Raw genomic sequence first — 11,245 nt, 5'->3', positions numbered from 1 at the left:
TCTGGATAGACTGATCTAATATTTATTTTGCTGAAATGCTGCTCTCCTTTTAAATGCTATTTACCAAAGCAAAGCTTATGTTTGCATATTTTAAAGACTTTATGTAAAAACATTAGAATTAATGGTCTTAAAAAAAATTACATTAAAGTCTGTTGCAACTACAGAAAAGGTTAATATTTTCTATCATAAAGTGTGATGTTCTGTCATATCAATAAGTCTATTGACAAATCTACTATGAATGTCACAGGCTATTTACAGGTATGTTTATAATAAACAACCAATTGCAAATTTTAAGCACTGAATTTTTAGCAGCGTTTTATATAATTAACATGATGTGGAGGTGCCGGTGTTGGACTGGGGTGGACAAAGTTAAAAATCAAACGTCCAACAGGTTTATATGGAAGCACTAGCTTTCGGAGCACTGTTTCTTCATCAGATAGCTGTGGAGCAGGATCATAAGACAGTATTTATAGCAAAACATTAGTGTCATGCAACTGAAACAATATATGTTAAGACTTAACAGCAATCCAGATTTGTTCAATATATCGTTTCAATAAGCTTTAGCTATAAATTGTGTATTATGATCCTCCTCCACAGCTACCTGAAGCAGCGCTCTGAATGCTAGTACTTCCAAATAAACCTGTTGAACTATAACCTGGCATTGTATGATTTTTAACTTCATATAATTCAAGTCAGAGATCAACTCATCCATACAGACTAGATAGCCCAATCTAACCTAGTCCCATTTGCCAGCACTTTGCCCATATCGTTCTAAACCCTTCCTATTCATATACCCATCCAGATGCCTTTTAAATGTTGCAACTGTACCAGCCTCCTCCACTTCCTCCAGCAGCTCATTTCATACACACACCACCCTCTGCGTGAATAAGTTGCCCCTTAAGTCCCTTTTATATCTTTCCCCTCTCACCTTAAAACTACGCTCTCGAGTTCTAGATTCCCCCACCCCCAAGGAAAATAATGTCTATTTATCCTAACCATGTCCCTCATGATTTTACAAACCTGTATGAGGTCACCCCACAGCCTCCGACGTTCCAGGGAAAACAGCCCCAGCTTATTCAGCCTCTCCTTATAGCTCAAATCCTCGAACCCTGACAACATCCTTGTAAATCTTTTCTGAACCTTTTCAAGAGTCACAACATCCTTCCGATAGAAAGGAGACCAGAATTGCATGCATTATTCCAACAGCGGCCTAACCAATGTCCTGTACAGCCACAATATGACGTCCCAACTCCTATACTCAATACTCTTATCAGTAAAGCATACCAAACACCTTCTTCACTATCCTATCTAGCTGTGACTCCACTTTCAAGGAGCTATGAACCTGTACTCCAAGGTCTCTTTGTTCAGCAACACTACTTAGGAGCTTACCATTAAGTGTATAAATCCTGCTCTGATTTGCTTTCCCAAAATGCAGCACCTCGTATTTATGTAAATTAAACTCCAACTGCCACTCCTCAGCCCACTGGCCCATCTGATCAAGATGCTGCTTTACTGAAGTAACCTTCTTCGCTGACCATTACATTTGAAATTGACTGCAATTTCAAAATCCCATATACAAGCAAAAACCCTACAGTAGTCATGATCAATTATCAGTCTCAATAACTGAATGCTAGGGAAACTCTGAAGGTCTGGCAACAATTGTGAAGAGAGAAACAGAGTTAATGTTGTACCTGGTATGACTCCTCTTCAGAAATGAAGATTAGACTTGATCTAGGGACCAACAATGAAAATAATATTAGCCTGCTTGCATTTTCTGTATTGATAAAACATTTCTACAAATTATAAGGGGAGAAAGGAGGAAGATGTTAAAATCCTGCTCTGTAATCATACACTTAAGCTTAATGAGCATTTCTGTCAGAAGAACAGTCAAGTTTACAACTTTGTTTCTTCAAAATTCTGTATTCATTGAGTAGAAGTTCACAGTTAAAACAGAAATAATCTAATGAGGTACTTGTTTATTTTTTTTGTGCTAATTCCAGCCTGCAAGCAGTCAAAATAATGCAGAAATTACTCATAACGGTTTGTCTGAACACTGCAAAAATTTAAGTTCCACAAAAACTTAATTACATATCTTGAAATTCAGACAGAACCCTAAATAAGTATATCATGGTTTTTAAGACTTTGAAATGTCTGCAATACCTGCAAGAAATGTCTTTAATACAGTTGCAAAAACTCTTCTAAATACAGTTTACCACAAAAAAGTTTACAAGAAAGGAATTCCATCTGAAATTGGACAGTCAATACATTGAACAAACTTTGAAGAAAGCATTTTAATATTTGGAAAAACTTTTAATAAATTACAGTAATATATACCTCACCCTACCTTTTCAGTTGCCCACTTTACATTTTATCTGGATAAATTTCCCATTAAATTGTAATTGCTCAGTTGATAGTATAATTCATATATTACTTGCTATGTATCCTTTATAATTTTCCATTCATGCACTCAACTAAGTTCAATTCAAGGGCAAGCCAGCCAGATAAGTTATTGGGAAACGGTTAAAAGCAAGTTTTCTGTTTTAAGCAGCATATTCAAAAGAAACCCAGATACCTTTCTTGCTCGTAATACATTGCAGCACCACTTTGTGGCAGGTCCACTGAAGTTAACAATCATCAACTTAGTGTGCAACGGTAATTTCATACCTTAGTATGAATGCCAACAAGATGCAAATTAGTCTTTGAAGTTCAATATGTATTAAATCACAAAATATCCTCTGAGCAACTAGGGATGCAAAACAAACATTGGCCTAGCCGGCAACACTCAACTCCAGTCAGTGAATGAATAATATTAGATTGGTGATCAATGGCAGTGATTTACAAATCTTCCTTAAGTCGAAATGAATACTTGAGTAGTGAGACAGCAAATAATGCTTAACGATTTATCATTTTGAGGAGATACACAAAATTATATTGTCTTGGAGTTTTAGGTTTCTGCAAATATCTGAACTTAATGTGCAACTGTAATTTTACATCACTACTACCTTAGTATGAATGCCAACAGGATACACATTGGACTTCTGAAGGTCAAGGTTGGCTTGTGAAAAAAAACAGACCCTTTATATTCTTAATATTAACCTTTCCGGGATCTAGCAACAAGAATTGATAGGATATCAAAAATATTTAACGCCAGTAACACATTATCTCAAAATCACAATAGAATTTCTAATTTTAGCAATTTTTTCTTTGCTCCAAATAATTTTGTTCTTTTTTAAACAGAGAGCACATTAAGCCCGAAAAATGCCACAAATTTCAAAAAAATTAGAATGGAAATAAATTATATGTTCTAGTTTCCATTTCAATTTTCTGGTGACATATTCATTATATTGGAAAAGTCCAAGTTTTTCTACAGGCCATTCAAGTGCATTCCCCACACGTTCAAGAGCCAGATATATGGTTTTCTTGCCAATAAAACTTCTGACACATTCCAGCATCACAAATCACTCATCCATTACTGTGGCCATAGAATCAGGAGCGACCATCCCCAAACCTACTGGCCCATAAAACTTAGAGATAAAACGTTATAACAAACAAATGCAGCAGAGCTGCCTGGGTTACTTGGCCATGCACACAGGCTGTATATGAGCGTTACTCCAGGAATCATATCACTAACAAACTTAATGGGCTCAAACTTTCGACCTATATGGCCAGGGTCATAGTTTGGACACCCTTGCACTAAATGTAACATTCAGGGTTTCTTGAAACTAAACCAGTTTCACAGTAATCGTTCAAACGATGCGAAGAAAAATCAGTCAAAGCTCCCCATTTGTTAAAAATGCATCACATTCATAGTTTTTCTTTACAGTTCTGTTCAGAGCAATGTTTTCAAGCAGTTTGGTGAGCGAAATAAATTTTTCATCAAGGTCAGCTTGCAGCACGGTTATTCGGCAATCAATATAATCCTTCAGTCTCTTTTCTATCGATTCCATGTGTTCAGCAATATGTTTTTCTAATTTTGAACATAATGCCTCTTGGTAATGCCTGTGAAGAAACAGAGCAACTTGAAAACAAGCAGAATGTTTTCAAAACATACCTTTAAAACAAACTGTATCTACAAGATTTCCTTCCAGAACATCCACAGTTCCTAAAACATCAAATCGCACGTATTTCTACCAAGGTTTGTTTCTATGAATGTTTTCTAAATCTCCATGAATGGCCTTGCTCTGTTAAGACTTTAATAACAGCTCATGAACTGAAGTGCAAGTGTTTCTCCCTCTGTAGATGCTGCCAGAGTGCTGCGCATTTCCTGATTACTGACAGCAACCTCAGGATCTCTGCATTTAATTGTACATGTGCTGACACCAGAAAACAAAGGATGACAATGTCTTCATTACCGCCACATAATTCAGGACCTAATAATTTATGTCATGTTGTTATTTTAATCCATTTAACAGGTGCATAATATTAGTTTCATTATCACAATCCACGAGCGTTCAGAAACCACCATGAATCATCACATCCCACACGTGAATGATCATGCAAAGGCGAGGTCAAGACTACCATATATTTCTTAGTTTCTAAGAACGGGAAAAGAAAATTAAGAGCTCGACTGAACTCAATTTTCAACAGAATTTATGATACAAAAGAACAATGAATTGCATAAATTCATACCGGTCACTGGTTCGGTCCTCAGCTGCTGTGGTATTTTCCGTAACTTTAGCCTCTTCTTCCAAACGAAGTTCATTCACCTGACCACAAAGGTCCCGAAGGAAAGGCAGCATTTCAGAACTAAAGGCATTTGGCTCTCCATTACTTTGTTTGCACAGAAATGTTGACACAAGCTCTTTCAAATCTCCTCTCGCAAATTTTTGTTGATCTATTTCTTTTGTGCTATCTCCAGAATCAGAAGTTTTCTTTTTATCATTTGTTCCAATGGACAAGACTGAGCCATCTGTTGTTGGTGTGGATTCAACGTTAAATACAGTTACTCCTTCAGGATCCTTTGTTTCTTCCAGTTTTGAAGAAAGAATTGGATTAGTGTTGCTGAATACATGGGAAGAGATCATGCCACCTTCAGATTGTGGGGTAAACATTTGCGGTGAATTCACAATTTTTCCAACTTCTGTTACATCACTTTTTTTAAGTATACCCTGAAATAGTCCACCTATTGCTGCTTGATTCTATATGGAGAAATATCAATAAATAAAACAATTAGAATTATTGTTTGTGCTAACTTGCAAAATCCATCATAAGTCGAGGTGTTAATGCACCAAGGCCAATTGTAGTCAGCAAAGTTGAGATCAGATACCTCTACATAGACCAGAAATCCCACCAAGAACCATAAGGCTGCAGGCATCAGTTAGATGCAGCATTTTCTAATCGAGCTATCAAAGGACAAGGATTCTCATGTCCCTCTAACTTAATCCATCATATTCACGATACTGAATTCATTAGGATACAGTCATGAGGAGCACACAGTACCATCCATGTCATTGATCATTGAATTAGTCTTCTATAAAAATAAAGCCTCCAAGCTTGCAATGCAGCTGTTTTGTCAAATTTATGTTGTGAAGAATAAAGTGTAAACCTGTCATGAAAAGTTCAACATTCATTTCTCTTAATTATATCTTGATACTTATTTTGTGCTCATCCTGCCATAATCTTTACTAGATGTTTAGAAAAACTAGTGTCTGTAAAATAATAAAACATATTAAAGTGTTTCTCAGTACAGTTATAAAACAAAAGTAGACACTTGACCACATAAGGCAACATTAGTGCAAGTAACAATTTCATGCATTTCCTGATTAGTGACAGCAACCTCAGGGTCTCTGCATTTAACTGTACATGTGTTGATACCAGAAAACAAATGAAGACAATGTCTTCATTACCTCCACATAATTCAGGACCTAATAATTGATGTCACACTGTTCGTAGCAAACCAGCAACTTTTAGACAGCATTTCAAAGGATATAGAGTCAAAGAGGTGTAAGGATGAAATTCCAGGGCCTATAATTATAATTCTGAAACAGGAAATTGCAGTGTTTAAGGCTATGGGCCAAGTACATGTTGTAGAAACTCTATGCTATCAATATGGCTTTTTCAAGTCTTTATGCTGATCAACACATTACTCACCTTCTGCTGGAACTGGACCATGTTAAAGAGTTGCTGAGCTCCAGGTGACAGCTTTGCTCCCATTGAATCCATCATCGTTTGTACTCGTTCCATGTCGATGCTTTTTCCAAACGGAGAAAAGCCTCTTGAGATCCCAACTGAAGCATCTTTTACTCCCAGTAATATTTTACCAATTCGTACTTTCTCTTTTCCACCTAAAGACAGCAACTAAAAACAGTGGCTCAGTCAGAAGGTTCATAAGAGTAAAACATGATGAGTAAAAAAAGAATTAACTCAACAAATTACCTTTAGTTCGCAGTATGAACTAGGAATATCCAATTTAAAATACTTCTTAAATAAGAGGATTTGTTCATGGTCACTGAAAGACAATTTAAAAACAGATTCATTTTTAGTGACAAAAGCATCATTATCATAGTACGTTCAAAATATAATAATTCCAGGACAGCAAATGCTATTAGAAGTCTTTCTGAAGCAGATTCTCATTCTTGTTTTCAAATCCTGCTAAGGTCTTGCCCCTACCACACTCCATATTTTCCTCTAGTCCCAAAATACTTTGAGTACCTCCACTTCTATAATTCTAGTCTTGAAAGCCTTAAGCTTAATTGTCTCATCACTGGTGACTGTATCTTCAGCCACTCCAGATCCGAATTCAGGAATTTCCTCCTTAAACCTGCCTCTATCTCTCTTTCCTCCTTTAAGACATCCTTTAAAATCCAAGTATTTGATCAAGCTTTTAGTCTTTTGCCTAATGTTTGATAATGTTCCTATGAGTCGGTATTAGTTCCACCTGGAGACAGAATTCTATTGCAGTAGCTGCTGTTAGAAATTAAGTTAGTAATTGCAGGAAAGGGACCCCATCCAAAATGTGCTAACATAGCAGCAGACGGTTCATGACTCGTTAAATTGCCCCGCCTTTGATTATTTTTTAAACTGGTCTGCCAACCTGTGTGAACAATGAAGCATTGTAGGCTGCTTTACTACATCAAATTTTGTTGTTAAAGCCATAAAAACAGCAAAGGAATTCAGGATTGTGTGTATATGGGGCACTGGCAATATTAAACAGGCCTAAATTTGAAAGTGCTGCGATCAGCTGTTTGGAGGCACAACAAAACTATCCAGCAATAGTCTTGATCCTTAAACACAAACACACTGCATCACTCCTTAAACTAAACCAAACAGTAACAACTGCACCTTTAAATGTAAACAATCTGTTAATGGAATTGTATGCTGTAAATAGCTTTTTTTTTTATAAACCACTGCTTCCTCCTACACATAGCTGCAAGTGGACCTATTTTACCAAATGTGCTTTTGGCACATTTCTTGCTCAGCCGTAATTGTCCTCAAGGAATTTGAGAGAATCTGCCTGGAACTGAGTGATCTGCTAGTTATTTCAGACTGCATAAAAAGTCAATCATATTGCAATGGATCTGGAGTCACATTAGCTAGACCAGTTAAAGATGACAAATCTTATTTCCAACAAGAGAATTAGTTGGGCCAGATGGTCTTCTTTTAATGATATTCTGATTGCTTCACAGCCACCATACAGAAAATTTAAAAAGGCAGTAAATTGGTTCTTTTGAGAAGTATCAGAAGAAACTAACCAATTACTAATGGCAAAATTTATATTAATTATTTACACTTCTAAGCTGACATTTTACAAACTCTATTAGTCTGCTGATTGCCGATTCAAGGTTAACGTTGTGAGCTAAAATAATGTTACCCATTTAACTGTAGGTTGTCTACTTTTTGGCCATGGCATGTTCCGCAGTACTCTCCTGTGTAAACCTCCATGATTCTTGCTTCACTCCATACCTCCACAAAGATTATGTCAGCAGGTTGTTGAGGAGAGAACTGTAGATAGAGTATACATGGAGTTTCCGCAGAATTGGTTTGAGGCCGTTCCAAAGTAACAAGTTCTACACTGAAACATAATAAAGGGAACAAGAAGTCATCTCTAACTTAAAGCAAGACATTTTATTCCAAATAATAGCCTTTTGCAATTTTCTTTTCTTCTTTTCATCTCAAATATAGGTACATTTCTGATATACCACAGTATTTTCAATGAAGTGAGATTTGCTTCCTGCTTAAATCAAACACTTCACAAGTGCAATATACCCTTTGCAATTTGATAAACACTTGATAATTCTGGAGCCAATGTAGCTCAGGATTTCAGGGAAAAAAAAATTGAGGCCTTCAAGAGTCTTAGTAAAACCACATTTAAGCATACACATAACTGCAGCTTATACAGAGCGAGAAGTTGAGAATAGCGAGTGAGACTCTTTAGGGTAATTCCTTTCTTGTTTTGGTTGCATTAACTGTAAGTTACTATTTAAGTGAAGCTTATTTTTTTCAACCTTAAACAGGAATAAATTATCTACTGGAGAGCAGTGGTAATTAATTAGCTAGTTTAATCTTCTTTATGTAGCTGTACCAAAGCGGATTCTTTTATGTATAAATAGTATAAATATAGGGGTTCGGGTGTCCTTTGCATGGGGTGCCACTTGGACTGAATGGGAAGCAGGGGCTCATTTCTTTTTCTGCCTTTTTCACTGTCCAGTACATTTTTTCTTATTTTTGCTTAAGGGAAGAAGCAGAATGAAAAGTAATTGGTAAATAATTCAACTTATAATAGCTCAAAGTTAAGACAAGACAGGGCAGTTGGGTTGAACAGAATGTGCATGCTGTGGTATTTGGAAAGCCACAGAGTGTCACCAGCTACAGAAGCTTGAGTTGAATTTCCAACTCAAGCAGCAACAGGAGTCACTGTGGAGTAGCGCTGAACTACCTGGATATCATAGGTAGGTTGTCACACTTCAGATTAGGAGAATGCAGGCAACATGTGAATGGGCGACTGCAAAGGAAGAGGAGAATTAGACAGGTAGTATCAGAGTTGATCTCACTCACTGAACAGCTTTATTTTGGAAATCATGTCCCATTTTGGTCTGCTTAATTAAAGAGGGTTGAAGTTGCATTGCAACACCTGTTCAGAGTTTTATTCTAGAGATTAGGGGTTTGTCTTATAGAGAGATAGAGCAGATTAGGCCGATACTCTCCGGAGTTTAGAAGAATCAGAGGAAATCTATTTGAGGAATATATGATGCTAAAGGGGATAGACAAAGTAGACAGAGAGGATGCTTCCTCATATGGGACGACCTAGAGCATGAGGTCATTGTTTTATGATAAGGGGTAGCAGATTTAAAACAGAGATGAAGAGAAATTACTTCTAAGTGTCATGAATCTGTGGAATTCACAATCCTAGAGTGCAGTGAATGCTGGACATAGAGTAAACTTAAGGAGGAGATAGACAGATGTTTAATTAGTAGAGGGTTGAAGAGCTGTGGAGAGTTGAAGCTGAGGTGAGATCAGCCATGGTTGTGTTAAATGGCAGAGCAGATTCAAGGAGTTGAATTGACTTCCTCCTCCTAGTTCTTATGAGAGCAAGTTGACTATTGTGGAATATGAAAATATTTACGGTAAACAGGTGTTGGCTAACATTTAAATAAATATTACATGTTTACTACAAATATACTATCCCCTAAAACATCAAAACCAACAAAAAGGTGAGTCAAACATGGCTAACAAAAGTTAAAGTCTGCATTAGGTCAAAGGAGGTGATTTATAAGACTGCTAGAGAGAAAGCAAAAGTTACTCCTATCAAGCCTTGTCCAGGGATTTATCTGAAATGGGCAAGGGTAACTGTCAATGGGAAGTTTCTCCTAGCTGGTGAGTCTAGAACCCAAAGACAGTTTCAGGATAAGGAGTGGACCACTTCAGATTTAGAGGAGAAAGAATTTCTGCACTCAGAGGGTGATGAATGTTTAGAATTCTGTATTCCAGAGGGCTGAATATGTTCAAGACAGAACGTAGTAGATTTCTTGATATTAAAAACAATGTGATAGGTGATTAGCTCAGCAAAGTGGCATTGAAGCAGATCAGCAATAATTTAATTGAATAGCAGACAAGGTTTGATAGAAGCAAAAGCAAACTACATTTAGCATCATCTCTTATCACAAAGACCTGACCAATCATCAAAATCACTGATTACCATGTTACCAAAAAGACAAAAAATTAAAATGCATTTGTAACCGCTATTGAATAAACATCAAGGTAATAAGCCCCAATACTTATGTCTATTATCCAATTTTATTGTGCTATTAATGAGGAATGTTGTTTAACGACATCTGGATTTCCAGTCAGTTGTGGATGACAAGCTGCCAATGTACTCAGCAGAATGGACTGGGCTAAGTGCAGTGTGATAGGTCAGTTTAAAGAGATGTGGAGGTGCTGGACTGGGGTGGACAAAGTTACAAATCACACAGCACCAGGTTATATTCTGACAGGCTTATTTGGAAGCACTAGCTTTCAGAGTGCCGCTCCTCCTTCAGGTTGGAATATAACCTGCTGTTGTGTGATTTGTAAGTTTAAAAGGAGTTAGACTATGAATTTAATGGTCACAACTGTTCCTGAGTAACTTTTATTTAATTGCACTATAACCCTCTAAAGTCTGTGGTTTAGATGAAGAGTGAAAATTTTAATTTTCCCAGGCAATGCCTTCAGAATCTGCTGTGGTGGGTATTCCACAGACTCTCCATCTGAAACTCCCATCTACATTTTACTTCAGAAATGAATTATCTTGCCCAATGGTTCTAACACATGCTACAGGCACTTGATGGTATTTGCACAATCAGCGATCGCCAAACAAACAACAGCGAGAGTCTGTAAAAAATTACATCCAGAATGAGCAGGCACGATGGATCAGTATTTTTAGAAAGGTTAATATTAATTTGATTAATATTTGATCATGGTTGATATGTTTCTCAACCCTATCTTCCCCACAAAACCCTTTATCGCTTTAGTGATAAAGAACATACATATTTCTGACTTAAACTCAATGACCTGGCCTCTACAGCTCTCTACATTTTCTCTATTGTCAAGGTGTTAACTACACAGTGAGACAGTGACGGGGTGGATGGACTTGACCATACAGCTATTACAGAAACACCATCACAGCGCCGGGCCTACACACCACTATTCCTAACCCTACCCCCTACCCCGGGTTACCCACGGGACTGTACTCCCAACCCCCCCCCAGCCACTCCCCCCGGGACTGCATCCCCTCCCCCCAGGTTACCCCGGGGACCACACCACCCCCCCT

The 11,245-nt window shown here is 37.3% G+C and overlaps 1 protein-coding gene across 1 annotated transcript in view; it reads right to left on the bottom strand.

The window, feature by feature from the left end:
• Window positions 1-1,691: 1,691 nt before the first annotated feature.
• Window positions 1,692-11,245, bottom strand: part of c22h10orf88 (chromosome 22 C10orf88 homolog) — a 12,630-nt gene continuing 3,076 nt past the window's right edge. The window contains exons 2-6 of the mRNA XM_043712672.1: window positions 7,811-8,011; window positions 6,376-6,448; window positions 6,091-6,297; window positions 4,630-5,138; window positions 1,692-3,999 (exon numbers count right to left, since the gene is read on the bottom strand). Coding sequence (XP_043568607.1) covers window positions 3,771-3,999; window positions 4,630-5,138; window positions 6,091-6,297; window positions 6,376-6,448; window positions 7,811-8,011 — 1,219 coding nt within the window. The 3' untranslated portion in view covers window positions 1,692-3,770. The remainder of the gene's footprint in view (window positions 4,000-4,629; window positions 5,139-6,090; window positions 6,298-6,375; window positions 6,449-7,810; window positions 8,012-11,245) is intronic.

Source organism: Chiloscyllium plagiosum, chromosome 22 (genome assembly GCF_004010195.1).
Source record: "Chiloscyllium plagiosum isolate BGI_BamShark_2017 chromosome 22, ASM401019v2, whole genome shotgun sequence".
Classification (NCBI taxonomy): domain Eukaryota; kingdom Metazoa; phylum Chordata; class Chondrichthyes; order Orectolobiformes; family Hemiscylliidae; genus Chiloscyllium; species Chiloscyllium plagiosum.
Note: the sequence above shows the minus strand (reverse complement) of the source record. Positions and strands in the feature narration are given on the sequence as shown.